Genomic DNA, 26,945 nt, shown 5'->3' with positions numbered 1-26,945 from the left:
AACAGTCTGACCAATCAGAGCTCGGCGTTGGGCGGGAGTCTCCTCCCCTGCCTGCCTCTCATTTCTCATCACAGTGTTTTGGTCGTGATTCTGCGTCCTGCGCCGCAGCGGACTGTCGGGCTGCCGCCGCGCGTAAAGCTCGGCTTACATACGTGAGAGGAAAAATCCGGCGCTCGGCTCTTCCTGCTCCAGTCCGGTTGATTCAGCCTGAACTGAAACATGTTTTCTTAGCTTCGGAGTCTTCCGCGTCATGACCTCACCGGGCCGCCCCTCCAGTTGAATGGGATCCCTCGTCGCCCGTTTTGGCACCGACTGTCTCCGCCGCCCCTGCCGCCGCTCCAAAGCCCCGATTTCGGGATCTGTGAGCTTTTGGTCTCTCTAATCAGTTCATTAATGGTTTGACGCGAAATCCTCCTGTCTGAAGAGAAGAGCGACGACGCCAAATCTCCAGTAGCCTGCGCGTCAGGGTAAGTCGCCTGAACTTGTTATTCCAGTGCGAGTGACTTGAGCAATGACAGGCGGACAGGCAGGCTTCATGAAACATGAATGAGGGGTTTGATCTGAGCAGCTGCACGTTACTGTGCTGTGTACAGATGGATGCAGTTGGGCATAAACCTCGCTTGACCCCTTTTAGACTCTGTTCACACCTCTGTTATCACCTTGTCTCCATGTGAGATAATTGCTTTTGTTAATAATGATCAGTGGATGGAGGTCATACTGTAATTTTCTCACTTTGTAATTCACTAAAATCACTGGCTGCAACTACCAGACACACTGAGAGTTTCTGTGCACTGACTCATCAGAGCTTTTGTGAAATACAAGCTGCAGCCTTTGATTCAGGCTACATGCTGTCCTACACAGCCTCTGGTCTGCAGCACTTTTGGGAACATATAGAGCTTAATCACACTTTTCACTGAGCGGATCCTCAGTTTTAAGGGAAGTGACTCCCTGGCTGGAAGCCTTCACAAGACAGGCTGAAAGCTGGCAGCTCTAGCCGCTCTGAGTGAGAGTTTTTATGGGCTACCTGCTGGACCTGTGCTGTTTTATGTGTGAGTGAGATCAGAGCCGATGGACGCTGTTTATCTTCTGCTTTAACTCATTTTGCTTGTTCGCTCAGACCGCCACAGACTTTCCTTCCCCGGGATCCCACACACTTTAAAGACATGGCTGTCATATGCTGAAGATTAGTCTCTCCCACTCAACATGACTCAAAGGCCCAAATATTGACTTTAAATGAGGTGGTAACTAATAATAGAAAAGACTAAATAATCCTAAACTGCAGAGTAATGGTGTGGTCTGTAAAAGAAGCCGTGTCCTTGAGCATACAGATACTGATCCATATCCGTCCGTATTGTTTGTGTCTTAACACTGTGACCATTCATTGGCATGTCTACACTGTACACATCAGCGCTGACTCTCCGAGCCAGACTGCTGATCCGGGATCAGCGCACAGATCTGCTAACTTAGTCTGTTTCCATTTATCTAGAAAATGAAACCTGGTTTAGCGTCTAGAGCAGATTTACTGTCAGACACATAAAGATCAGCGTGTCGGTTAGTGTGTGACGCCACAGTGTGACACATTTCCCATCATGACCGTTAGCTAGAACTCGTTTTTTAGAGCTTGACACACACACACACACACACATGCTTAAACCTGCTGAACCACTATTGCAGTGTGGTGTCGCGGCTTTTTGATCTGCCTAAAACCCAAATATTGTGTATTCCAGCTGTTTTTACTGCCTCTGTAATCCTTTCTGAAATCTGAAACATTTCGCCAGAGTCATATTTCAGAAGCATCGATAATTTTGTGATAAAAATAAAATTGCTATTACATTTGATTATCAGTCGTGCATTAGACTAATCCCCAGCAGATTTTGCTTGTGTGTATTTTGCTGTATTTTCCTGAAGGAATTAGGATGTTTGGCAGCAGGCAGGCAAAAACATATTATATCCCACGGATTCAGTATCCTTAGAGTTTGTGTCGGGCCAATGGCGTGCAAACTGGCGCTGGGGATGAAGCCCTGTTTAAACACCCCAGGACATGCATGATGCCCGCTGTTGCATGCTGTTTGTTTTTATCACACGTTCCGCTCGATGGAACATTGTCACAAAGGGACGCGCCGTCGTGAGAAATGCTCTCACCTGCTGGAAAGCCAAGAGGAAATGTTGCCAGTTTCAGCAGGCCGTTAGCGTGCATTGCGCGCCGGGCGACGCAGCCAGCCAGTGAGTGAGAAGTGTTTCTCAAAGTGGTACGAGATGGCCCATTGTACTTTCTAACTGCCAGATTTCAGACTCCACAGAGGGGTCCTAATGCTCCTTGGAATCCCATGAATGCCCTCCAGTGAAAGCCGTAGATGTTTATGTCCGCGCCAATGAGATTGGTGGAAAGTGGCTCTTGAGGCCGAAATTCCTGCTAATTGGCAACGTGGCTGTGGACTGGCCCCTTTGTTCCCCCTCATACTGGAGTGGTCTGTCTGTCACGGTGATACACTGGGCCTGGCATCAATGAAGCGCTTGTCTCTGCAGCTATCCGGCCCTGGAGGATCGGCAGCTTTAAGACAAGTCGCCTCCGCTTTCCAAATTGCCTTTGTGCACCTTTTCAGAAAGATGGAAGGGGAACCATTCAGGAGCCGTCTATAGAGAGACTGTTTCTCAAGCATCAGGGCCAAGCATTTCCATGCGTATGTTTGCTTCTGCATCTAACTGCACTGAAGCGAACTGAGCAGTTTGAGCCAACTCCAGTGTAGCTGGAGGTTTGCTGAGTCCACCATTTGATCTAGTGAGTGCCCCACTTTCCTTTAGGTCATATGAGGATTAATTGGCATTGAGCACTGAGGACATACTGTAATTGTTTGTGATGCTATGAAGAGGAACTAGCTTATTGGCCGGAGGAACAGAGAAAAAGGAGGGCTCGCAGAGTGCAGGACGGGGCTCTAGTCATCGTAGTAATGGTGAGCCTCCTCTTTGTTGAAACAACACACTATTCCCTTTTGGCTTTGGAGCACTTAACAAACAAAACAAGTTGTCTAATGCCAGCAGCCCCTCTTCAGTTTGCCATTGAGATGTGCGATGGAGAAAGAGATTGCGCTGCACATGAAAGCGGGGCATGAGATTTGCGATGGCTTCCCGCTGACAAAGGCCGTTGAATTTTTCATGTGGCAGAGATACTAAACTTCTGTCGCTCTGGCCCAGATTTGGTGCTAATTAGTGCCCGGCTACTTTCAGGGGCATACGGCTGAGCATGGGAATGCCAGAGCCACCTGTTCTCTCGCTCGTTCTGCCCGTCTCACATCTCTCCCATCCTGTCAGCCTTTATCTGTCTGTCTCTCATTCTCTTTATGCGTCAGTGGCCTAGTTTTCCGTCAGTCATTGTTGTCTTCTTTGCACTTTGCAGCCATTAACCTAAAGGTTGTGTGTGTGTCACCGGGGGCTAGCACAAAATTCTGCACCCTGTGGAAACGTAGGCATTCTCTACGGGGCCCTCCCCAGATCAGGGTTAGTCATTGTACAAACCTGATTCCAAAGAAGCTGTGACACCATGTAAAATGCAAATAACAGAATTAAATAACAACCGACAACCGGTTTTATGAAGCGTGAGCTCATGTATTAATGTCCTTTGTCCAATCATGTGTTCACAAAGTGGTGAACCTGGCTCCATCCTCCCTTGTGAACCACTGAGCCTTTCCAGGATGCCCCTTTCAAACCCAATCATGACACTATCACCTGTCACCAATCAACCTGTTTACCTGTGGAATGTTCCAAACAGGTGTTTGTGGATTATTCCACATCTTTCCCAGTCTTTAGTTGCTCATGTCCCAACTTGTTTGAAACATGTTGTTGCATCAGATTCAGAATAATTTACAAAAATCAGTGAATCTGATGAGCTCAAATGTTAAATAGATCGTCCTTGTGCCGTTTTCAGTTGAGTTCATGTCAGAAAAGATGATCAAGTTATCACATTCTGTTGTTTGTTGCGTTGTAGTGTCTCTGTAGGCCCTCCTCACGTGAGGGCCCTGCATCCTCAGTCCAGTCCGACGCCCCTGCATTTCACTTCCTCACTGAGGCCACTATATGGCCCACGCTGTGCTGTATCACTGCCTGAATTAGTGATTGTGTGTTTACATCTGCTTGCAGAAGTAGATGTAAACACTGAAACCACAAAGCCACCGTGTCGTTAGTCCCAGTAAAGGCAGTTGAATGATAAGGATGCAGAAGTGCAGCCTCTGACAGATCCCTCCACGCTCCCCGTCAGAGGGCCCTGTGCCTGCCGGCCATTTGAATGAAGTATCTGATAGCGGTTTGATAGAGACAAACAGAGGAGGGCTTGTATCCTCCCAGGATCCCCGGCCACTTCCTGTCCCTCTGCTCTGGGAACGGGCCAGGGTGACACAGGCCACGCATCCCCGCTCAATCCGCCCACTGTTGCCTGTGTGGAGAAGCGATCGCTCTCACACCCTCATTCCCGTCACTCGGCGCACATTTCTCGTGACAGGAAAAGCGTCTTTGGCATTTAGAGAGATGCCTCTATGTGTGGCTTTGTGTAGGCGCAGCTGTGCGAGCCTGGTCAGGATGATGAGATGCTGGGAAGAATTCATGCTGCTCTCCATCCTCGGAGAATCGCTGCAGTATAAGTCCACATGGGAGTTTTCGTGCAGACCCTGTCAGGCTCAACGTCAGCCCCGGGCCGATCTCAGAATCTGACCAAAACCAGATAACAGGAGCATATTTGTGTGGAATTTCCACACCAAAATGTGCGCTCAGGGATGTGATTTCACAAAATGATTTCAGATCTTCTCACTGAGTCGTGTGACGCCTTTGAAAAGCAGAATCTGCATGAATTTAGTTATTAGTGTACCTGGTAGTGGTGCCACTACACAAATAACTTTGATTTGTTGAGCAATGTGAAATGAATCTGCAGCTGTTTGGATAATTATCCCTTTTTATCAGACAAAAAGGCCAAACATGACTATTTACAGCTTGTCAATCACAAGGATTTGTTAATTTTCTCTGTTTTATATGAGAGTAAAGTGAATAACTTGGGTTTTGGACAAAACATAAAACAGAACTGGGAGAATAATCCATGAAAACAGTCCTGATTTGCAGCCTAATGTGTTCGATGTGTGTAAGTAGTTGAGATTCATGGTCTTGCATCAACATTAAAGGTGCACTAAGTCTCATCTCGCTGAGTGACCATAATATATCTGTGGGAGGTTGCTAAACAATGCCGGTGACTCAGTGATTACTTTGCCAAGTGCTGTGATTTCTCACTTTCAAATCTGGCTTCACAGCTCAATGCCTGTTTTTGAGCAAGAATTCTGCACTCGTTGGTGTTTGACAATATGTTTTCAATTGTTGCTTCACACCTACTTTGTTTCTTAGCTGCTGCTCGATGGACGTTGGTGCACCGAGCACACACGAACGCTTTCGTTCCTGTTTGATCTACTTTTTGTGTTGGAGCTTTAAATGTGACTTTACTGCGACTTGTGTTCATTTCAGGCCAGATAACCTTTGCCGCCGACCCGTCGGTGCTGTCACAGTTTGCCGGGCTCTGCAGGTTGCAGGAAGTGTCGGCTGTGTTTCCCCTCTGGTGTCACTCCTGTCTGACCTGACGTGAGTCTAGATGAGATACAGAACAGTTTAGTGAACCCACCCTTCTGTATCTTAGCTCCAACCACACCAGCGGCTCTGTCTGCTGATTGCCTTGCAGTCAGCAGACAGAGCTCACTGCTTCACCGCCCCACTGAGTTACATTTGAATATTGAAATCAGGGCCTTCTGAACAAAGGGGTGGTTCAAAAGAGATGGAGGAAATCACTCCCGTGTTGGGGGTCTCGCCCTCCAATCTGTTATGGAAATGTCATGGCTGGGAGCAGTTATGTTTTGATGATGAAGCGTGACATGGGCACATTTTAAAATTTTAATGGCGAGCCCTGGTGGGTGTTTCTGATTTATTCTGCTGCTCTTATTTGTCTATCTCCAAGGAAGCAGGGCCCCAGTGCTGGGATCTTTGTGTGTTGTTTTCAGTTTCAATTCAGCCAAAGCAGCCATAGAAATGTTGATACAGCATCCTTTATTCATGCTCCACATCTGCACATGAACACAGAGGTTGTGCTGTTCCTCTTCTCTTAAACTGTTCTGCAGGATTTGTCCAAACTCTTTTTTTCCTCTCTTGAATATTCTGTTGTCAGTGAAGACTAGTTCAGCCATTGGAGACACAGAAACACTCGGCTCAGCTGATGATGAGCGGCATGACACCCTCAGCGTGCATTTAATTTAGTGTTGACAATAAACACAATCTGGTCCACAGCCTTTTCGTAGCAGGATGAACAGCCACAGTGCGTCGCGACCTTGACTCCGCGTTCTTGTTCTCGAGACGTTGCTGCTTCTCCTTTCCGTGACGGGCGGGAACGTGTTGGGCTGTTACGTCGCGCGTGGCTCGGGGCGGCCTGAGCTCCTGAACATCCCGGGCGGACGGTGCCTCTACCTGCTCCCCTCGCATTCCAGCTTTGGGCTGTGTGAGCGGGAGAGGAGTTGAAACTCGCCTGTTCCTCCGCTCTGCATTCCTCAGCCATGACTCTGCTCGGTCGCACTGCTGCAACAAACCTGGGAATGCCACAGTGCACAAACATGCACACACACCTGGCTCGCTCTCTCATATTTGAACATGTTTACGTGGTTTTGTTTAGTGTGGCTATAAACAGTTTTATCCGATTAGCAGAACTGCTCCTCTGTATATTTCATATATAGTTAATCTCCCCTGGGTTAGGCCTTAGATTTCTGGGCTGCAGGGATTTCTCTCACTGCCTCGCTGTGCAGATGAGAAGTTAAACGGTGAAAGCCCTTAGTTACTGAAGCATGAGGCACTTGGGAGTCTCTGTGGACTTGAGCAGATCAAATGCTGCCTCTTTGAAATGTGATGAGAGGGTGTGAATTTAAGGGTTTGCTATCACAGAGCTTGAGTTCACTGCGGGCGACATATAGCTCCTCTGAAGCGGTAAAACATAAGCCCATACGATACTGGAGAAGATGTGAAGTGCATTTTGATGCTGATTCTCGGGTGTCTTTGTCGTGTAGCATTAAAGACTTTGGATTTGTTTTTGGACCCTTTCAGAACGTTCTTCCACCTCTTTGAGCTGAGTACCACTTCGCTAATATTTAGGAAGCGGAAAAAGGATGTTTTTTTTTTCTCCTCACGTGACATATGGCTGACACATCAGAGGCATTGAAATCCTTTATTTCCACCATTTCCCTCCAGAAATCTCCTGAAAGGATTGTAGAAATGATGGGGGAGAAAGTGCGCAGGAGGGGGATCGACCGAGTGTGAGGGAGTAAGACTTGAGGGGGGGTGAATAAAGAAAGCCAAAGCCCCTGAGGATTATCTTTTCCTTCTCCCTCCATCTCACTCCCTCTCTCTCTTCTCTGCGTCTTGTTTGAACACATGACCACAGCTCATCAGTCTCACTTCACATAATGACCATATTTAGATGAGAGCAGGGGCGCAGAGAGGAAAGGATGTGAGGCTGATGTCGGAGTAAACCCAGAAGCAGCACCGCCTGGATGTTTCTCAGAAGCGGCGCAGCAGTTTTTCGCAGATGCAGTTGTAAACTATTCTGTCTGTTCTTGGTATTTAATACACTACAGAGGAACAATGCGCGACATCTCCCACTGTCAACACAGTACAGTGAACACCCACAGGTCCCTTCATGGCAGTCACGGCACTGTGCATACCGCGGATGCCTCAGATCGCATAGATTTGAGCAGGAGAGATCCCTGCTGCTGTCGCTGACAGGAGAACAGCTGAGGAACCTTGGGCCATAAAACAGAGCATGTGTTCTGACATGAGGTTCATTTGCTCACAATTGGTTAATGCGCCGTTCGACATTGTGCTTCCTCCCTCTTCCTCCTCACAGGCAACTGTAAAATGTTGAATTGTGTAACTATTGGTTAATGTGCTGGAATTTATTTGCTGTCTTGCAACAAACTGATGAGCTCAGCGGAGGAAATTACAGTAATGTCTTCTGTCTGTCTCGTCTAGCCGATGCCCGTCACACCCAGTCTAGGAAGGTTAGTCGCAGGCCCCCCTTAAATCAGGTGGCTGCTTTTTGTGTAAGAAGAAAGGCACTTACTGTACGAGGGCAGCATTTGAAGGTAACACCGTGACGAGGGTTTCAGGGGTCTCAGGGGAAGCAGGAAGTTATTGACTTGAGTTGTGATTACACATCAAAAATGGTTGTGGGATGAGGACACAGCAGACCACAGAGTGTGTAAACTCACAGGTACACCCAGGCTGTATGACAGGTAGGTGTCATGTGACCGGGCTGCTCTGAGCTCTGGATTTACAGGGATATTTTGCCTGACATGTTTAGATGTGTCCCACTGCGACCTGCTCTTGCCTTCATTTTTAATCACAGCGCTGCCTGTGGAAGTGTCGGGCTCAAGTGTTACATGTGGGGTTTGACTTCCTGTTGGCGATGGAGTGGGTGGAGCTGGTTCCAGATGAGGTGGAGGAGACGGATGATGGAAGGAAGGAGGGGATTAATGGAGATGATTTAAATTCAGGGGGAAAAAGTCTCAGCAGAGTTACGGTTGGGCGATATGTCAAAATCTCAAGAAAGAAAATATTCTTACACCTTTTTTCATGATTAAATGGAAAAATACAACCATGCACCTTCTGAACTCAATTTGGGCAGCTGTGGCCTGAAGATTAGAGAAGCGAGCTTGTGACAGGAAGGTCGTCAGTTCAATTCCCCAGACTGGCAGGACCACTCATTACCAGCACTGAAGTGCAAATTAGCAAAGCCCTTAACCGCGAATGTGTAACTGTGTGATGTGATTGGCCTTTCCTGAAACAGACAGTATTGCTGTCAATGATGAAAAGTTTCTTTCACCAAACTAAGACGAGCTTAAAACACACTTTTTCAAACTGGACAGAAACCAAATGAAAGTCACTAAAACCATCTTGGTTTGTCTTTCAGTGGTTTCAACAACCAACACTGTTTGATTGAAATAAACTTTTAATTCAGAGTTTTCTCTGCAACGACTCTCACTTGTCCCTCTGAGGCCATTAAATGTGCAAAAAAAAGACAACAATTGGCCAAAAAGAACTGACCAGCGATGGACTCAGCCAGTCACAGATAGCCGATACCGATTAATCCAAACGGTCAACCCAACAACCCATCTCCATCTGTTCTTATCTTAGCTTAGATTATCTTATCTTAACTTAAAGACTTTAAACAGGGGGAAACAGCTGGTTTGGCTCTACCCAAAGAAAAGAAAATCCACCTCCCAGCACATCTAAAGCTCATTAATTAACATTTATTTACTCCTATTTTGTTTAATCCATTCAAAAACCTCACTGCTGCCGGCCAGGAAACAGTCCAGCACTTAACCCCCGTAAAACCATAAATTCTTGATTTTAGGAGATAAAACATGTTTTCATGGTGCTGGAAGGCATATTTGTCAGACAGAGCCAGCATTGATATTTCCAGTTTTATGCTAAGATAAGCTAACCATCAGCTGGCTTTCGTGTCATATCTAGCGTGCGGTCACGAAAGCGCCGTCGACCGTGTCATCTGACCCCGCGGCAAGAAAGCGAATTACGATATTTCCCAACATGCTGAACTGCTCCTTTAACAGACATGTTTCAGTGAGTCTCTCTCTTCACTGCTTCCTTTTGCAAAAGCCAAGACATCACCTCATCTAAAATGGCCCAGATATTTTCTTCCTGAGCCTCAATCCCAAAATAATTTCATGTATGTCATACTCAGATTAGGAACAAGGGATAACAGAAAATCCATGAACCTACAGTTGCTGCCAGCAGTGTTTGTTGTTTGGAAGTGGACAAAAAAATTCCTCTGTAAGCGGCGGGTTTAAGACAGAGCGGCCAGCTGCTCAGCTCCACCAGCCCAGAGATGTCATATGATTTTAAGGCCGCGTTAGCCGTGCCACTTGGCAAACGAAAGGCGACCTGGACACGCTGCAGGTCGCTTTTTTAGCAGTAAAACCAGCGGTGAGAAATGCACACACACACAATCACACAGTGAAAGGGATAAGGGCTCACAGCCTCTGATCCTATTATAGGAGCCAAAGCAGTGCAGGCTCCTGAGCGGCTGAGGGAAACGGGTAAACATGATGTTTTTATGGGAATCTTCCTGCGGTATAACCCAAAACATCACAATGGAAAGAATGTCTTCAGGAGATCTCACCTTCTCTCGCTCCGTGTCACTTTTTTCCTCCTCTAACACCCCCCCCCCCCCCCCCACGTTTCTCCCCTAAATGCTTTCAGGAAGTGACAGACATCCCACATAATTTAGAGAGACGCTAATCTTTCCTTTTTCTTCATCAGATAGGCATGCAGTGTTCTCTGAGTGTTTTGGCCCAGAGAGTCTGTGTGCGAGTATCCTACATCTGTGCACTTTGTTGGTTTGTGGAATGCTTGGAATCGCCTCCATGGCAACGGCCTGGCTGTGTGTGTGTGCGTTAATGTGTGTGTGTGTGTGTGTGGAGTGGTAAATATTGACTTCACCACCTCCCCATCGCTGTGTCTGTCCGTGACAGGAGCACTGGGGGGGGATCGGTACACACTCTTTATCCAGGACTCAGCGAAGTCCTGCTATCGGGGGCGTGTGTTTACCTCCAGACCTCCAAACACGGAGGAGCTTTCTGGCTCCGAGTGGTTCACGGTTTGATCCGGTGTGCACCGACGTTACAAAAGAGGCGAAACGCCAGCAGCTTTCTGACACGCTCTCTGCTGTGTTACTGCGTCTTAGCTCTTTGTAATGATCAACCCGATGGTTAAGCGAATGGGAAGTGTGGATGGGCGCTGAAACCAGCGCGGGGGTAGCTCTGGTGTGCAAACACATCCAAGCAGCCATTTCCTCTATTCATGTTTGCTGAAAGAGCAACAAGATCGACTGCAGGCCGTGTTTGCTCAGAAGCAGGAAGCAGCCCACCTGTTGTGCTTCATGGCGAGCGTTGAGTTGCTTCATCAAACTGTGGTTCAGGGCTCGCTTTTTCACTGTTTTCCCACAGCAGATGGATTTGTTGAGACAGGATAAGAGAAGCGCTCGGAGCAGCGGTAGTGGTAGCGGTTTGACCCGTCTATCCTGTCTTGTCATTGCTACACCCGTGTTGTTTGCAGGCCCCAGATGGAATGTCATCACAGCGTTTGGCGAATAAGATTAGGGAATAGATGTTGATAATCTGGCCAGAACAAGCAGGGCTGGATTATGCTACGATTGGCGGCCGGTGACGCAGGAGCCAAAGCCTCCCCACTTTCCCCCCCGTAGTAATTACATAAAGAGCGTCGAGATGAAGGAATACATCCACCAGGCTGACATTAGGATCACATGCACTCCCTGCAGGCACACGCGTACTTCCTGTCAGCTGAACTACATCCGTCATTGTCTCCACGATCCAATGAGAGCGATGCTTGAAAAACAAGAAGGCAAATATTTACGTGCTGTCTCCTCAACGATGTGATTTTTACTGTCAGACGGAGAAAATGAGGAATGAATGAGGGTATAAGTGTGAGTTTGTTTGCTGTATCCTGAATTTGAGGACAGCCTGTCCATCCAGCCACTTGAGTTCAGGCTCTGCGGCACACGTGAGCACACACACACACACACACACACACACACACACACACACACACACACACACACCATTTTACGTTTGATGTCTGCTTATGCAAATGCAATAAAAACAGGATGATATCTCCCTGCAGTCTGGCACCTGCTGTTCACTCGGCTGGCCTGATGGGAGACCTATGGAGCCTAAATGTTAATGCTAACACGGGGAGGGACGTGTCCTGAACAATGGTCACATTCAGGATCAGATCATCTAGCTTTGGGACTCTTGTCTGATCCCAAATATGCGTTTCAGGAGGTAAAGCTGGGGTCATCGCCGTCAGTGCCTGAGCCTGGAATGTAATCACGATCCTCACTGTTTGTCTGCTGAAGCACACGACTTGTAAACGGACACAAACCCAGTGCAGGGTTTGGTAGAACTAGCATCAGATCGCTAAAATGTTCAGCAACTAGCAGCTAGCATCTCTAATTCCTGCAAGTTAAAGTTTTGGTCTTCATTGCTGACAGCTCTAAACCGGTCACGGTAGTGCCGGTGACAGACTGTTCTTGTCCGTTAAGATGCCAGATGTCAGATTCGGCAGGTAGGGAGTGGTAAATTATTTCCTTGATTTGGCTGAGACACACAACAGACTACACGTTGGTCCCCAGCCAATCATAACTTGTCTTACATGACCTGTTTGATATCATCGGGAAGGAGACGCTAAGGACTGACTTCCTGGAACAAATATATAAACAAACAATGGCGTCCGAAGCGGCGTGTGTGGTACTGGATGTGTTGTGTTTGGAGCCTAAAAAAGCTTAAAAAACAAAAGAAAAGACGATTGTTTAGAGTTTACAGTGCATGGACGAGCTGTGTGCGCTCCTATTGGTCGGTCATCGTCTGCTATGATGCACTTGCCTACATGGGATAAAAAGGTCTGTTGGTTATGACTGGGCTGATGTGAGGCAGCCTGAACCCGACATAACTTTGACCAGCTAATCATAACTAACATTAAACCCTCTGACAAAAGTTAGCATCAGCTGCATTATTGAATTTAGCAGGTTAGCCATCGAGCATAGCAGCAAATAATTCAACCAGATGTAAATTTACTCTCGACCAATCAGCATCTGTTATCTTTTATTCACAACGTCTTGAATTCTGAGGTTTCAGAAACACCGCAAAGAGGTGGAATCTGATTGGTCCTTTGACCCTTCCCGAGCCCAGTTAGAGACAGAACCTTTACTCTTTCAAATTATATCCTGATTAACGCTGAAAAGTAAGAATAAACCTGCACAAAATGTTAATAACTTGTGATGTGAGTAGCTTTAGACAAAAGATCTGGATAGAACCTTGTAATTCTAAGATGGTGACGTCTGACACACGACAGAAGAGTCTTTTCTTTCCTCATAAACTCATGGCTGCGTGTTCTTCCGCAAGTATTTCATCTTCCTCAGAGAAAAAATGCTCAGGGCTTTAGACTAATCCCACGTCGCTTTCCTCTGTGATCCGTCATCGTAGGTGAACAGGGAGACGTGAAAGAACTGTCATTATGCAGGAACACTTTTCCCTCCGTGTGACGACGCGTTAATACAACAGTTTCCTTCTTGTGATTATAGCGCTACAGCGAAAGCTTAATTGTGACCTTTAACCCGTCGCCTGGGGCATTAAAAATCGGTCCTTTGGTGAATTGTCAGAGCATGCCCGACCCATGTGTCAGACCACAGGCCGACAGCAGCGAGCGCCGTGCGGTGGGAGCGAGGGGTCTACTGTAGCCGTCATCACAGCACACAAGTCCTAACTCGCCGCCTCGCATAGCAGAGTTTCAGTATTACTTTGAGTTTGCTTCAGCTTCGTCGTGGGAAATCTCTCATTAAGCCTGCACACAGAACATCTGAAGCCTGTTCAGTTCTGATGTTCGTGACTGTTTGGTCCTTCCCGAAAGATGAAAAGATTTTTTCTTTTTTTAACAAACCAGTAGACTTCATCACAAGGCCTGTATTGTTTGGGGAAACGCACCGGTGTCATGATCCCGCCCCGACAAAGACTCAGACCAGAAAAGCCTGTTAAAGGATGAATCACACCACATCCTCTCTGTTATTTCAATGAGAGGATACCGTTCAGCGATTGTTTTCTTTTCATATGGAATAAAAAAGCAAAAAAACGGAGGAATGCAGCTTCCTGCGAGGGGAAAACAACCCCGGCAGCAATATTAAAAGACTATTCCCATTTACCAAAAGCCCAGGAGACTTGAAGGATTTGGAATTCATTGTCAGATCTTATGCATAATTAAGCAAATCCCCCACCTACCCAGCCACACCCCCCGTCTTGCCAGAGGGATTTTCATGCTGCTGTGCCTCGCAGACAGTAGGTGCTTGTTACAGTACCTCAGCACTACTAGGCCACAATCAGGCTCCTGTTATCACTAGCTACTGACGATGCACACATAGACGTGATTCCTGCAGAACATGGCACTGTTTGGCTTCGCCACTTCCTGCATTTCCATATTTCTACTGCCTGTTAGAGCTGTAACACTAGGATCTGGCAGCCCGCAAGCCACAGGCCACTTCAATGTCTTGTTTATGCCGCCTGCTGTGAGCTGACAAAAGATGGCTTTGTTGGAAGCTGAGTGTGAAGAAAGGCCGAGACTCTGCGTTCCTGGAGGTTTCAGTGTATTTGTCTGGATAAGAGAATTACGCCACTCTTGGCTAAAGGAGCCAAATTCTATTCAACCTTGACATTTGTGAGCTGCTAAAATGATCTTTTTCATTCGTTCAGATGTTGTGTTAAAGCATATTCAGCGTGTCAGCAAAGTCACCATTATTTAGCAATGGTCTGTTCACATAACACGTTACTCGAGCACCATCCGAGTGATCTCGTTAAGGCGACGTCCTTTAAGCGAAGGCGTCGTCTGTGTGAAACGGGAAGGCTTCTACACGTCGGACGCCTGGAGATGAGAGAGATGGCGTCTCCGCTCTGCTCTGCCTCCGATGGCTTATTAACCATGACACCAGTCTGCTCGGGGAAAACGCAAATCACACAAAGAGCAGCTCGCCGAGCCACCCGTCATCTTTGTGTCTGCTTTGAGTCTGTGTGTGTGTAAACCTGCAGGCGCTGTTACGCTCGCTGGGATGCGACCCCCTTTAAGTGCCCCGGGGGGGAGTTATCGACTGTCCGGCCCCATTGACCCGTCTTCACTTCCTCGCCCTCCTCCCCCATCTCGCCCATTCACGGTGCCACCCAAAAATTAACCCCCATGTTATGTTCCCCCTCCTCATCCTCGCTCCACCCTTCCTTTCACCCCTCCTGCAGCTGCTTTCTGTCTGCTTTAATATTTATTTCTGAGCTGCATCAGTGCTCCTCCGGATGTAGAAGAATCACCTAAACTGACTGAAAACACCCCAGCAGACCCTCTCCAGTGTTGCCACTCTCTTGCGAAATGTGGGGGGGGGGGGGGGGTTTGCAGTAAGGAAGCATCCAAAATGACCGACATGAACTAGTGACAGCTTCACTGATTCCCCTTGCGTGGTTAGCAGACTGTGCTCGTCTTTGTGCCACACGTTTTCCACCATATGTCACCGCATGGCTCTGACTGCGAGCATGCCTGCAAGCCTGCGTATTGTAGCTCGTCTCTTGTTTAGCTTCAGACTCTTTGCTTGTGAATGAGAGTGGGCTCGTGCACTGGCAGACCCCAGTTAAATCCAACAGACGCATGGCCTCCTAAACAGCAACATGTCAGCAGAAGCCTGAGGTGCCTGACATTACCCAGATGACCCTCCTCTGCTTATCAGAGGGGCTCCCACGCCACCCCACCTTAGCGTTTCAGAGTTTAAATTAGCATTTCTTAGCAGGCCCCCTGTGGTTATATCTGTCCATGATAGCACGGGCTTGACCCCCTAAATTATCTTTGGCTTAGTGTGATGATTTTCCCGCATTAAGCTGATATTAAACCTACTTCACGAGACAAACTACAATCCAGAACTGCCCTCTTGACCTGAGCTCTGTTCTCGGTCTCGCTAGAAGATCTCAGATTTTGTCCATTACTGAAAACTCGCTGATGTTCACTGATTTAGTTTGTCTGGAGCTTTGATAATCAGCACCATGAAACAATGAAAGCTTTGTTCAGGTACTGTGTTTTGATCCACATGGAGCACATGAGTGGATCAGTGGCTTCAGAGTAGAGTTGCAACTAATGATCCATTATTAATTAATCTCTTGACGCTAATCAATAATTCTAAATTTACAAATGAGCTACATGCAATGTGAACGGGGTCACTTGTAGCGATGAAACCACAGACAATCAGCACCCGACTCCACATTTCCCCCAAGCTGCAGAGCATTTTAGCCTCTTTCAGGCTATTATTTTGTTTTTTGGCCACACTTTCATTTCAGTTCAGTCTCACGTTGGTCTTGTTTCCAGCAGCAGCAGGCAGCAAACAAGCTCTGATAAGCCCAGTGTTCACGACCTCCCCAGCACCGAACGGCACGCTGACAAAGTCATCAACGATCAGGTGAACACAGTAAAGCATTTAGCAGCAAAGAACTGTTCTACAAGGATGATGACTTTTTAGTTCCTCCTCGTGACAGTGGCGTGGATGTGAATGGGGTTTGGCCAGCTTTGCTAAATACATAATCTGACTCATCTTTAAATGATCAGTTTGAATAAAGCCCATAGAAGATCTGTCTCCACTCCATGACGCAGCTCGTCTCTGTATGTGCATCTGTGTCCGACACATGTGCACGCAGGCATGTGCGACGTGTCTGCTGTGTGTGCGTATGAGCTCTGCCGGTGGATTGCATGTCTGTGTTGAAACCGAGGAGCGGCAGCTGCTCCTTGGCCCGTGGGGACGTTTTGGTTCATGTGGTCTACATGACACTGTGTCTTAGTGGGTGCAGAGCAGTGGTCTCCATGCCGTCTCTGGTTTCTGCATCTGGTCTTGTAGCAGTCAGATGATTTTTTCCAGAGACTGTATTCTAAGAAAATGACATAAGAAACCAGGCTATTTGATGCAAACTTATTATGTCATTCATCGTTTACAGTGCCTTGAAACCAGATAAATCTTTTTTTATCTGCTGTCTCACAGACGTTTTTTTTCCTCTGTCCTTGAATGCACCACAGGCCTCGGCCATGGGGGGATCCAAAAGTAAGCCCAAGGATGTAGGCCAGCGAACCCGCAGCCTCGATGGCAACCTCAGCTCTGGGGGAGGGGCCGGCGGCCACCACCTCAACTCCAATCAGCAGGCCTTAACACCCAACCGTAGCCCGACCGTGGACGGAGGTCTCAGTGGCAATCCGTCTATGGCCAATAACGCAGAGCTGGCCCTGTTCGGAGGCGTGGACAACAATAGCGTCACCTCTCCCAACAGAATCACGCTAGCAGGTGAGATCTCAAAGGTCTGGTGTTTGGATGTAGTGTTCACAGTTTAACTTTGATAAGAACCAAACTTTCACTCCTTATAGGAGGCGTGACGACCTTCGTGGCGTTATACGACTATGAGTCCAGAACGGCCTCAGATCTGTCCTTCAGGAAGGGTGAACGCCTCCAGATCGTCAACAACACGTAAGGAAAATACAGATAACCAATCACGCGCCCTTTTTTTAAACCAGTCTGTCACCTCTCATGCACATACGCACACAAGCAAACTCACAAATAGTCCAAGAACTCTTTTTTTCATGCACGTGTGAAAGATGGAGAATAACCGTCGACAAGTGCATCAGTTGTCCGATTGGCTGCTTTGCACACTGAAATGCACGTCACCCGTCACCTCTCTGAAACCTCCTCTAACCACAGGAGCGGGCTTCCCTCGGTAGAGTCTGATTTTTGTGTTGTCTGACGTCCCGCACGATTTTTGCTCCATTCACAAAAGACTGATGGTTACGTGTCGCTGCTCAGTCCACCTCAGTGAGGCTATTTTTACCGCTACCTCGACACAGAGCGAGACCTAGTTACTCTGTACAAATCTAACCTGTTTTGGGTGGGGGTGGGGGGGTGGGGGGGGGCATGCTTGCTTTCACAACAGGGGCTTGCTATATGAATCAATAGAGGTGCAGTGAACCATATACTGTAGTGCTGCACCCCCAGTGCTAACCAACTGCTGACCTAGAACTCAGGAGCTGAGGACAATAGTGGATTATCACTGCATCTGGCCCCTTAAGCCAAAGACCTGGATCAGTATTGGGTCAAGTACACCCAGAATCCATGAACCATCTCTAAGATGAGTTAACCTGTTATCACAGTCAAATTAGGTGTCGGTCAGGCTCGTCTTAGCGATCTCTGATTGGCCCAGTTAAATAACGCAGCCATGCGCTGTGACCTGACGGCTTGTGTTATGATAATATTGCGCCTTCTGCACGTTCGTCTCTTTTGTCTAGTTAAGATAAGATAAGATAGGACTTTATTGATCCCACAACGGGGAAATGTAGTTATTTTGCATCCCTTATCTCCAAGTTATGTAATGCTTTAAATGTTTTGGACTCATAGCTTTATCACATGCACTGTATTGATGGTATTACGTGTGTGTTCTGTGTCCTCTGCTGCTCTTCCACGGCTCATAACGTGCTCTCTCTTTTCTTTAACCCCTCTCTTTTCCATCATTTCCCTTTCATCTCTCTTTTTCCATTTCTCCATCACAAACCAACACTTTTTTTTTGTAGGAGGAAGGTGAACTGCAGGTTTGTGACGCTTCTCTTCTGATTGTGTATGTCTTCCTGTGTGTGTGTGTGTGAGTGTGTGTGTGTGTGTGTGTGTGTGTGTGTGTGTCACCTGAAGCATATACATCACTTTTGCACTGTAGTGTCACTTCACTACAAAGGCACAAACCACATAACTCTGTCCATGCCCCATGAACCCTCAGTACTGTAGTCAAGGGAAGTTGGTGCAAAGCTTTGCAGCACTTTAATCAATTCAGGTCAACTGGAGGCAACTGATGTTAACAGACTTTACTTTCTCTACGTGCTGCAAAGCTGCAGCAACTCACTCCCTGATGAAGCGTAGCATACAAGCACCATCCCTCCCTGCTATCTTACCCACACAAATGCATGTTTGTATATAATTGCATAACTTCCCAATTTTCTTAACAGTAGAGATATCCGGGCTTGCATTTATCAAGCTTCTCCAGAGCTCAATTACTGTGCGAACTAAACAAAAAAAAAGGTGGCTGCAGCAAAACGATCAGCATCAGTTTGTACGTACTCTGAGACACTTGATGAACACCAGCCCTCACAGTCAGTCTGTTTTATCTGTGTTTGGATGTGTGATGAGCCCTGGTGACGCTGTGTGTTATCGTTTCATCTGTGCAGAGAAGGCGACTGGTGGCTGGCGCGCTCCCTGACCACTGGAGAGAGCGGTTACATCCCCAGCAATTATGTGGCTCCGTCCGACTCCATCCAGGCAGAAGAGTAAAGCGTCTTTTTTCCTTGCTCTGCCTCGTGTATCTGTCTTTTCATCAAGCGCATGAAAGAATTAACACTCAGTTGTTGGATTTTCTTGTTGAGGGTTATATGAGATGATCAATACCATCCATAAATATGACGCTCCCATCAGCAGCCAGCTAGCTTAGCTTAGCATAGAGACTGGAAATGCAGGGAATCAGCTAGCCTGGCTTCTGTTCAAAGGTAATGAATTTAGACCCTTCAAAGCTCACTAATTAACGCTCTATATCTCCTTTGTTTAATAATGTAAAGGCGACAGTTTGTGGTTTTACGGGGGGGGGTGGGGGGGGTGGGGGGGGGTCATGTGTTGGACTATTTCTTGGTCTCAGCTGGTTGCCTGGCAATCCCATTATGTTTATAAGCGCTTTGGAAGTCACTGCATCCGGAGAAAGAGAAAGTCCTGCACATGACCTCATAATCCATGATGAGCTGATTTTTTTAGACAAAGCCAGACGAGCTGTTCCATCTTTCTCCAACCTTTATGCTAAGCTAAGCTAGCCGACTGGTAGGCGTAGCATCATATTTACTTTATTACCTCAGGAACGGCATCAACTGTCTCACCTAAGTGCTGGCAAGAAAGCAAAAAGCAGATTTCCTAAAATGTTCATATAAAAGCTGGGACGCTGTGTAAAACACAAATAAAAACAGAATGAAATCACCTGCAGACAAACTGTTCACCGACACACATCCAATCATGTGTTCACAAAGTGGTGAACCTCGCTCCATCCTCGCTTGTGAACGACTGAGCCTTTCCAGGATGCCCCTTTCATACCCAGTCATGATCCTCTCACCTGTTACCAATCAACCTGTTTACCTGTGGACTGTTCCAAACAGGTGTTTTTCAGAATAAACAGATCAGTGAAGCTGATGAGCTCAAACGTTAAATATACTGACTTTGGGTTGTTTTCAGTTGAGTATATTCAAAAAGGATGAGTATTTTATCACATTGATTTATTTATGTTTCACGCAGCGTCCTAGCTTTTTTGGAATCGGGGTTGTACATGTATTGTTTTCTACTCGTGGTGGACATGCACTGCTGATCTTTACATGCTAACCTGCTTGCTTATCCAGTCAAGCCACACAAACTAACCTTCTATAACTCACTTTTGCCTCCTGTCCCTCCAGTCATCTCAGACTGACTCTAGAGTCCAGGTAAGCAGCTGTAGGCATGAGTACGCATTGCATCTGGAATGCAAAGACAGAGTTTTCACTGAACTTCCTGAAACCACGAGCAACAACTCACCCTCGCTTTGTCGTTCCTTCTCTTCCACCCACGTTCATCTTCCTCCCCTCAACAACCTCCCGTGTGTCCCATGTTTTGTCTCTCGACCTCACCAGGTGGTACTTTGGCAAAATCACTCGGCGCGACTCTGAGAGGCTGCTGCTAAGTTTCGAGAACAGGAGAGGGACTTTCCTTGTGCGAGAGAGCGAGACCACCAAAGGTAAGCGAGTGGAGCTTTACACGACGACTCATCACTAACTGCCTCTCTAGACTGTAGGGCTGTGTGTTAAACCTCAGTGCCGTAGACACATGGAAGTAGTCTCCGTGATGTCACCCACAGGTTTCTGAAGAGCCATTGTGAAGCTCAGATGGCCGTCGCCATCTTGGCACTGCCTTACTCCACAAAACTCCCAGCTAATCCAAAAAATGGATGCCTGGGAGGAGCTGAGGCGGGTCGAATGAAACCTGGTTGATGAAACTGAGCGACTAGCTGTCACTCAAACCAGCCGTCTCTATGATTATGCATAACCTTAAGCGTTAATATAATTTAAATGAGTGAATTATATAAAGATTTACTCCCATACAGATGTCATGAACGACGAAATTAGCTACAGAGAGCAAAAACTGTTTTGGTAGCAGGTTGTAAATGTGTTTCTGCTGTAAAGTTGAGCATTTTAAGATGGAGGTCTATGGGGATTGACTCACTTTTGGAGCCAGCCTCTAGTGGTCGTTTCTGGAACTGCATTTCTTGGTTGCGGCTTGCTCAATTATGTCTCAAGTCGCTACCAAAATGTTTTTTAGCATCAGATATCAAAACTGGTACAATCAGAAGTTTATATATGCTTGAAAATGATGAAAAAGTCTTAGGTTTTTGTGGAAAAACGTGTTAATATCCCCCAAACTAACAAAAATTCCTATCGCCTTGTGATGGACGGTAACCTTTTTCTGATTCAAATTCTTAATTTCGTAAGAATTCATTTTAATATTGCACCGAAACACAGATACATTGCACCTGTGGTGAAACATAAAGCAGTAGAGCTGCACAAAAGCAGTCCAGAGGTTTCACAGTATGTGAAAGTAAGTGTGTAAAGGGGAGAACTGGCAGGACCTGGAGGAGCAGATGTAATCATTCATTCAACGGTATCGATCAACAAGCCTACACAGTGAACAGTTTGTCCTCAGAGCTCAAACTGACTTTATTACCACTGATTCTTTTTGTAGTAGTGTTTCTACAGCTTTCAGTCCAGATCTCAACACCAAGATCAGTCTCAAATTCCACCACACGTCTCACTAACATGGGCCTAGAAGAAGAAAGCAAATTCTCTGTCGCGGTGAGACACGACCCCCTGCTGCTCGGCGTGCGTCTTGCTGCGCCGTGTCAGCCGTGTGGCGCTGTGGGTGCACAGGAGAAACGAATCGGGCAGATGGGAAAAGGTTGGATGCGACTCTGTCTGGAGATAGTTCTGATAGGCAGCTGCTGCAGCACAGTCCCTGTGGGTGCAGCTGGCTGTGTGTGCAGGTGTGTGATTTGTGGACACGAGAACGTTACAGGATTCCTGTTGTTTCCTGTTATTGGATAGGTATGTCAGCTCTGCATTGAAGGAGAAAAGGTGGGGAGGGATGGAGGGAAGGGAAAGGTTCTGGGTGGATGGGCCCGACAGAATTAGGTCAGCGTGGAGCTGAGGACTGTACAACCAGGGGCCACATCACCCAGTTCAAACACTGAGACGTGGGCCTCTCTGTGGTTCAGTTTTTCACCTGCGTGATGCTGCCCTCTAGTGGTGCAATGAGCACATTGTCAGAAAGAGAAGCAAACAAATCGCCCTGTTGTGATTTTCTCCACCTCGTGCGTCATATTCGCTCGTCTTCTCTCCAGGTGCCTATTGTCTGTCTGTGCTGGACTATGACAACACCAAAGGGCTGAATGTGAAGCATTACAAGATCAGGAAGCTGGACAGCGGAGGCTTCTACATCACATCTCGCACGCAGTTCAGCAACCTGCAGCAGCTTGTCAATCACTACCGCAGTGAGTTCACCACGGATGTTTCGGTTTGCTTTTAAAAGTCCGGGAACGCAGCTTGACCATGTTGCCTTGTCCTGTCCTGTGTCTCGCAGAGCACGCTGATGGGCTGTGCCACAGTCTGACAGACATTTGTCCTGTACTGAAGCCTCAGACTCAGGGCTTAGCCAAGGATGCCTGGGAGATCCCGAGAGACTCCCTCCGTCTTGACCTCAAGCTTGGACAGGGCTGCTTTGGTGAAGTCTGGATGGGTAGGCTGTGCTACTAAGAAGATAATTGGTTGAGTTTCAACAATCAACACCGAAGTGGCTCTCATCACTCTTTTTTGGGTATCTTTCATTAGGAACGTGGAACGGCACAACACGGGTGGCGATAAAGACCCTGAAGCCCGGCACCATGTCCCCCGAGGCCTTCCTCCAGGAAGCTCAGGTCATGAAGAAACTGAGACATGAAAAGCTGGTCCAGCTCTACGCTGTGGTGTCTGAGGAGCCCATCTACATTGTCACAGAGTACATGGGACAAGGTCAGCATGGTCGACACATTTTTAAAGTTCTTCATCGTGGTTTTTCAAGTAATTGAGCCTGGTTGAAATAGTATGAGAGTAAATGTCCCTTAAAACCTGCATAACTGTGAGGATTTGTTTTTGACAGGAACCAATCAAAACCAGGTCAAGCTTTGATGCGTTTACTGCCTGCTATGTTATCGCAACGCAAAGTTAAACTTTCTAAAGTACATGATATTATGTGTGTACAAAAATGGGCATTAGAAGATCAGGAAACGGACAGTAAATACCAGCTGATATGACCACAACAGCTCATGGTGTTAGACTAACCTGCAGTGTGCGTCCCTCCTGACAGGTAGCTTACTGGACTTCCTGAAAGGCGACATGGGTAGGATGCTCCGCCTCCCCCAACTGGTGGACATGGCGTCACAGGTCAGCCCAAATAATCTGCTGCTGCATCTCGTTAATCCATTCAAAACGGTGTCTCAGTGCAGACAATCCCAAAGCTTTGTCTCCTCCTCAGATTGCTTCAGGGATGGCTTACGTGGAGAGGATGAACTACGTGCACAGAGACCTCAGAGCCGCTAACATCCTGGTGGGAGATAACCTGGTTTGCAAAGTGGCAGATTTTGGTCTGGCTCGCCTCATTGAGGATAACGAATACACTGCCAGGCAGGGTGAGTCCGCAGGAGGGGGCCGGTGGTGTAAAAAACTATTCGTAAAAGCTGATCTTAGCTGTTTTAGTGGTCATCTGTGTGTGACCTTACGTTGTGGTGATGTGAAGGTGAGTTATGAGAAGTTCAACAGGAGTGATTTTTATAGGTCTTAAGAAGAATTTAAAAAATTTAAAAAACAGGTATAACAAAAACAAGGTGTTTGTTTCTCTCTCAACCTTTTAACAATTCGGTGACTCCTCAGATTTGAGTCCCAGCACCTGATTTAGGAACTCCTTCTATAGCGCCTGTGATTATAAGGTGTCAGACTCCAGTAAACGGTGTGATTCATGCAGCTGACGCGATGTGCTTTTGTTTCAGTCTGAGCCGCAGTGATCTAATTTTAACTTGCTGATAAACCTGTCCTCTTCCAGGGGCCAAGTTTCCCATCAAGTGGACGGCTCCCGAGGCTGCTCTGTACGGCCGCTTCACCATTAAATCCGACGTCTGGTCATTTGGGGTCCTGCTGACTGAACTGGCCACTAAAGGCCGAGTGCCCTATCCAGGCAAGGACCACTTTAAATTGTGTATTTGAGACCGAGCACACACTGGCTGGGAGTATATTGGTCATAAGTGAGCACATGATTTAAACTGATTATGTGATACTAACATCGTGTCTTTGCAGGTATGGTGAACCGGGAGGTGTTAGACCAGGTGGAGCGTGGCTACCGGATGCCGTGCCCAGCAGAGTGCCCCGAATCCCTGCATGACCTGATGCTGACCTGCTGGAGGAAAGAGCCAGAGGAGAGGCCCACCTTTGAGTACCTGCAGGGCTTCCTGGAGGACTACTTCACCTCCACGGAGCCTCAGTACCAGCCAGGAGAGAACCTGTAACCAGGCTGGAAATGTGCATGCGTCATGCATGCGCCGAACTGAGCATGTGCGTCGATTTCAGAGTGCATGGGCGAGCGTGTGTGAGGGCGTGTGTGTGTGTGCAGTACGACGGGGCAGAAAGCCGACTACATTCTGGATACAATCAGTAACTCGAGACGTGTCGGTGAGCCGTCAAACCAATCAGCAACATTCACTTCCTGCCTCTTTCCAAAGTCGCTGTCGTGCTCTCCAACACGTCAGACTGTTTTCAAAGGAAAAGCCGAAACTGTGCACCGCTTTGTTATTCTGGTTCAGTCAAATCGGCACCCTGTACACAGCCGAGCAGGTTTTTCTACCTTCCTTGTGTTTGAAAGGCTCCCTAATGATCTACATTCCCCCTGCGCTCTTCCTCTCCTCATTCACCTGACTGATCTCTTCCAGCTTCAACACTGCAACCCCAGACCGTGACATAAAAGGCCGCACATGGGTCAAACGTGGCAGCCCAGAGACTGAACGTTGGATTTCGTCCTGTCCTGTCCTGAAAGCACCGTGTCTGTCTCGTGCTTCATTTTCTTTAGGACGCACACGCTCAGTCTGTCTTCCATTCGGCCACTTGAGAACGTAGATTAATTTGTCAGGATGTTGTTGGTCTTAACCTTATTGTATTTAGCCGTTAGACCTGGATCAACTGGAATTTCTTCAGGTGAACGATTTCACGTTATAACCATGCTTCGAGTTTCCCCACTGCTGTGAGATTTTGTGTGCGAATAACGGCCTTGATTCCCATCAGTTTGTAGTCTCACTCACCTAAAGGACGAATTGGTTTATCGCTGTGATCAACATACAGCTCAGTGCAAAGAAGAGAAGAGGCCGGTTCTGTCTCTCTATTTTCTAATTGTGACTTTTCTTACAAGCAAATGGCTACTGATCACTGACGGTCATCTCAGGATGGAGAAGACTAGAATTCTGCTGCAAGGATTTTTGTGCCAATGAAAATCTCTTTTGTACTCTCTTCTACTGTGTGAAAGCGTATTTTACTACCCTGGACTTTTCTGACCATGAAGTCTGACTTGTGTAAAGCAGAGATTCTGCTCTTCTTCCTCTCAAAGGATCATCCGCTGTCTTGCGATCCTGCACCTGTGCACAGCACCGGCTGGCTCGCCAGCGCGGCGACAAGGTGCTGATTTGTTTTTCAGACACTCAAATTAAAATCAGGTGAATCTTCCTTCATGTCTCCTTTCACTTCCGACCTTCATCAGTATGAAGATTTCTTTTTTTTTTGATTAGCCTCAGCGTTTCCCTAATTAGTGCATCTTTGATCACACTGGAGATGTTCGGTAAAGGAGCGACAAAGTGATGCTGTGCCGGTTGTGGTTGTGCCTTCCTCCAGCCTGTAGGGGGCAGACCAGGCACAAACAGCATGTATTGCAAATAAATTGGCATCTTCAAACTTAACTGTAAATATCCTTAATGCTAATATTTTTTTGTATATATCTTTATAATTTATTCCTTTTAAAGTAACCCAATTGTTTATTTTGCTTTCGTTTGTTCAAACTTTATGGTACTTTTATGGGTTAAATAACATCTGACAATAATGATATAAATATATATTATAGAAACACTTTTACATTACAAGTATGTTTTTTTTTTCGTGCACGTCTTTTCTGTGAAACTTTTCCTGGTTGTACATTTTCCATCTGACCGGCAGAGCTGGTGAGGAGGACGGCTCTGCTCCCTCTGACTCCGTCTCGCCGGACGCTGATCATCTACCAGCATCACTCCTTCCCATAATACAATCGAAACCACAAATGTTTACATTGTGATGATCTTTGACTCATTTTGGTGCTGCTTCAGAGGCTGGTAAATGAGCAGGCAATCGAGTGTTTTTCTGAGTTCACGCTGCCACCATCCGTACCTCCCCAGCTTGGACTTCATGAAGCACCCCTCACTATGATGAACTCCACACAGACGATGATGCGAGCGCCACCACTGGAAGGAGTTTGATATCTGTGTTGCGTCTGCTGTGTCCTGTGGACATGGGTTATGCCACAACGAATGCATTGACCTGCATGGTGTCTGTCTCTCTCTTCCTGAGCCGTCTCGCTGAATGCTTATGAGCAGAAGTGTGGAAAAAGTGCACTATAAAGGTCATATTGTTTGTATGCAGCCTTGCTGACGAGCCAAGGACGTTTCCTGTGGGGTGCTGTGGGTCTTCTTTCTGGCTATGCAGATATTTTTTTAAATCTGTGATATTCCTATATATACTCTTTTCTACTGTATTCAATGGGAATTTTCAGATAAACGGCTCTTTGTTAAATCCTACTGAATATTGTTCAAATTTGAAAGTATGTTTGAATAAAATTTGTACATTGCCAGCTGGATCCTGTCTTGTTTTATCAACTGGGTAAATTTGCACGATCAGGAAGGATTCACTGAGTCAATAAGATCAAAGGTCATAACCAATAACAAACCTGCTCTCTGCTTTCATTACACACGTCTGTCAGTTGCAAATCTTTAGCAGATGTTTCTCACACGCAGCCACAGCATCATGAATATTGTCAATTAAATCCTGAATAATCTTGTGGAAGGTGACTTTGATAAGATCCCAGCAGGAACACTGTAGTGGTGTAGACACGATATTTAGAAACGCAATGGAGCAGAAAGTCACTAATGTGTTTA

The 26,945-nt window shown here is 46.9% G+C and overlaps 1 protein-coding gene across 3 annotated transcripts; it reads left to right on the top strand.

Moving 5' to 3' along the window:
• The first annotated feature begins 84 nt into the window (after positions 1-84).
• Positions 85-26,641, top strand: src (v-src avian sarcoma (Schmidt-Ruppin A-2) viral oncogene homolog). 3 transcript variants are annotated; one of them, XM_076740709.1, is made up of 14 exons: positions 85-467; positions 16,684-16,945; positions 17,026-17,125; positions 18,220-18,237; positions 18,865-18,963; positions 20,122-20,148; positions 20,335-20,438; positions 22,095-22,244; positions 22,334-22,489; positions 22,582-22,761; positions 23,096-23,172; positions 23,264-23,417; positions 23,828-23,959; positions 24,079-26,641. In XM_076740709.1, exons 2-14 carry the CDS (start codon positions 16,693-16,695, stop codon positions 24,285-24,287), a joined length of 1,659 nt encoding a protein of 552 aa, XP_076596824.1. In that variant the 5' UTR covers positions 85-467; positions 16,684-16,692; the 3' UTR covers positions 24,288-26,641. The 3 variants fall into 3 exon arrangements, with proteins under 3 accessions (XP_076596824.1, XP_076596825.1, XP_076596826.1); XM_076740710.1 differs by lacking the exon at positions 20,122-20,148; XM_076740711.1 differs by lacking the exons at positions 18,220-18,237; positions 20,122-20,148 and having other exon boundaries at positions 87-467.
• Positions 26,642-26,945: the final 304 nt, after the last annotated feature.

Source organism: Chaetodon auriga, chromosome 10, assembly GCF_051107435.1.
Source record: "Chaetodon auriga isolate fChaAug3 chromosome 10, fChaAug3.hap1, whole genome shotgun sequence".
Taxonomy (NCBI): domain Eukaryota; kingdom Metazoa; phylum Chordata; class Actinopteri; order Chaetodontiformes; family Chaetodontidae; genus Chaetodon; species Chaetodon auriga.
Note: the sequence above shows the minus strand (reverse complement) of the source record. Positions and strands in the feature narration are given on the sequence as shown.

Coding starts and splice junctions, on each gene's coding strand:
- src (XM_076740709.1), top strand. CDS start 16,693: ATGGGGGGATCCAAAAGTAAGCCCAAGGATGTAGGCCAGCGAACCCGC. Junction 22,245..22,333: donor GCTTGTCAATCACTACCGCA/GTGAGTTCACCA, acceptor TGTGTCTCGCAG/AGCACGCTGATGGGCTGTGC. Junction 22,762..23,095: donor CACAGAGTACATGGGACAAG/GTCAGCATGGTC, acceptor CCCTCCTGACAG/GTAGCTTACTGGACTTCCTG.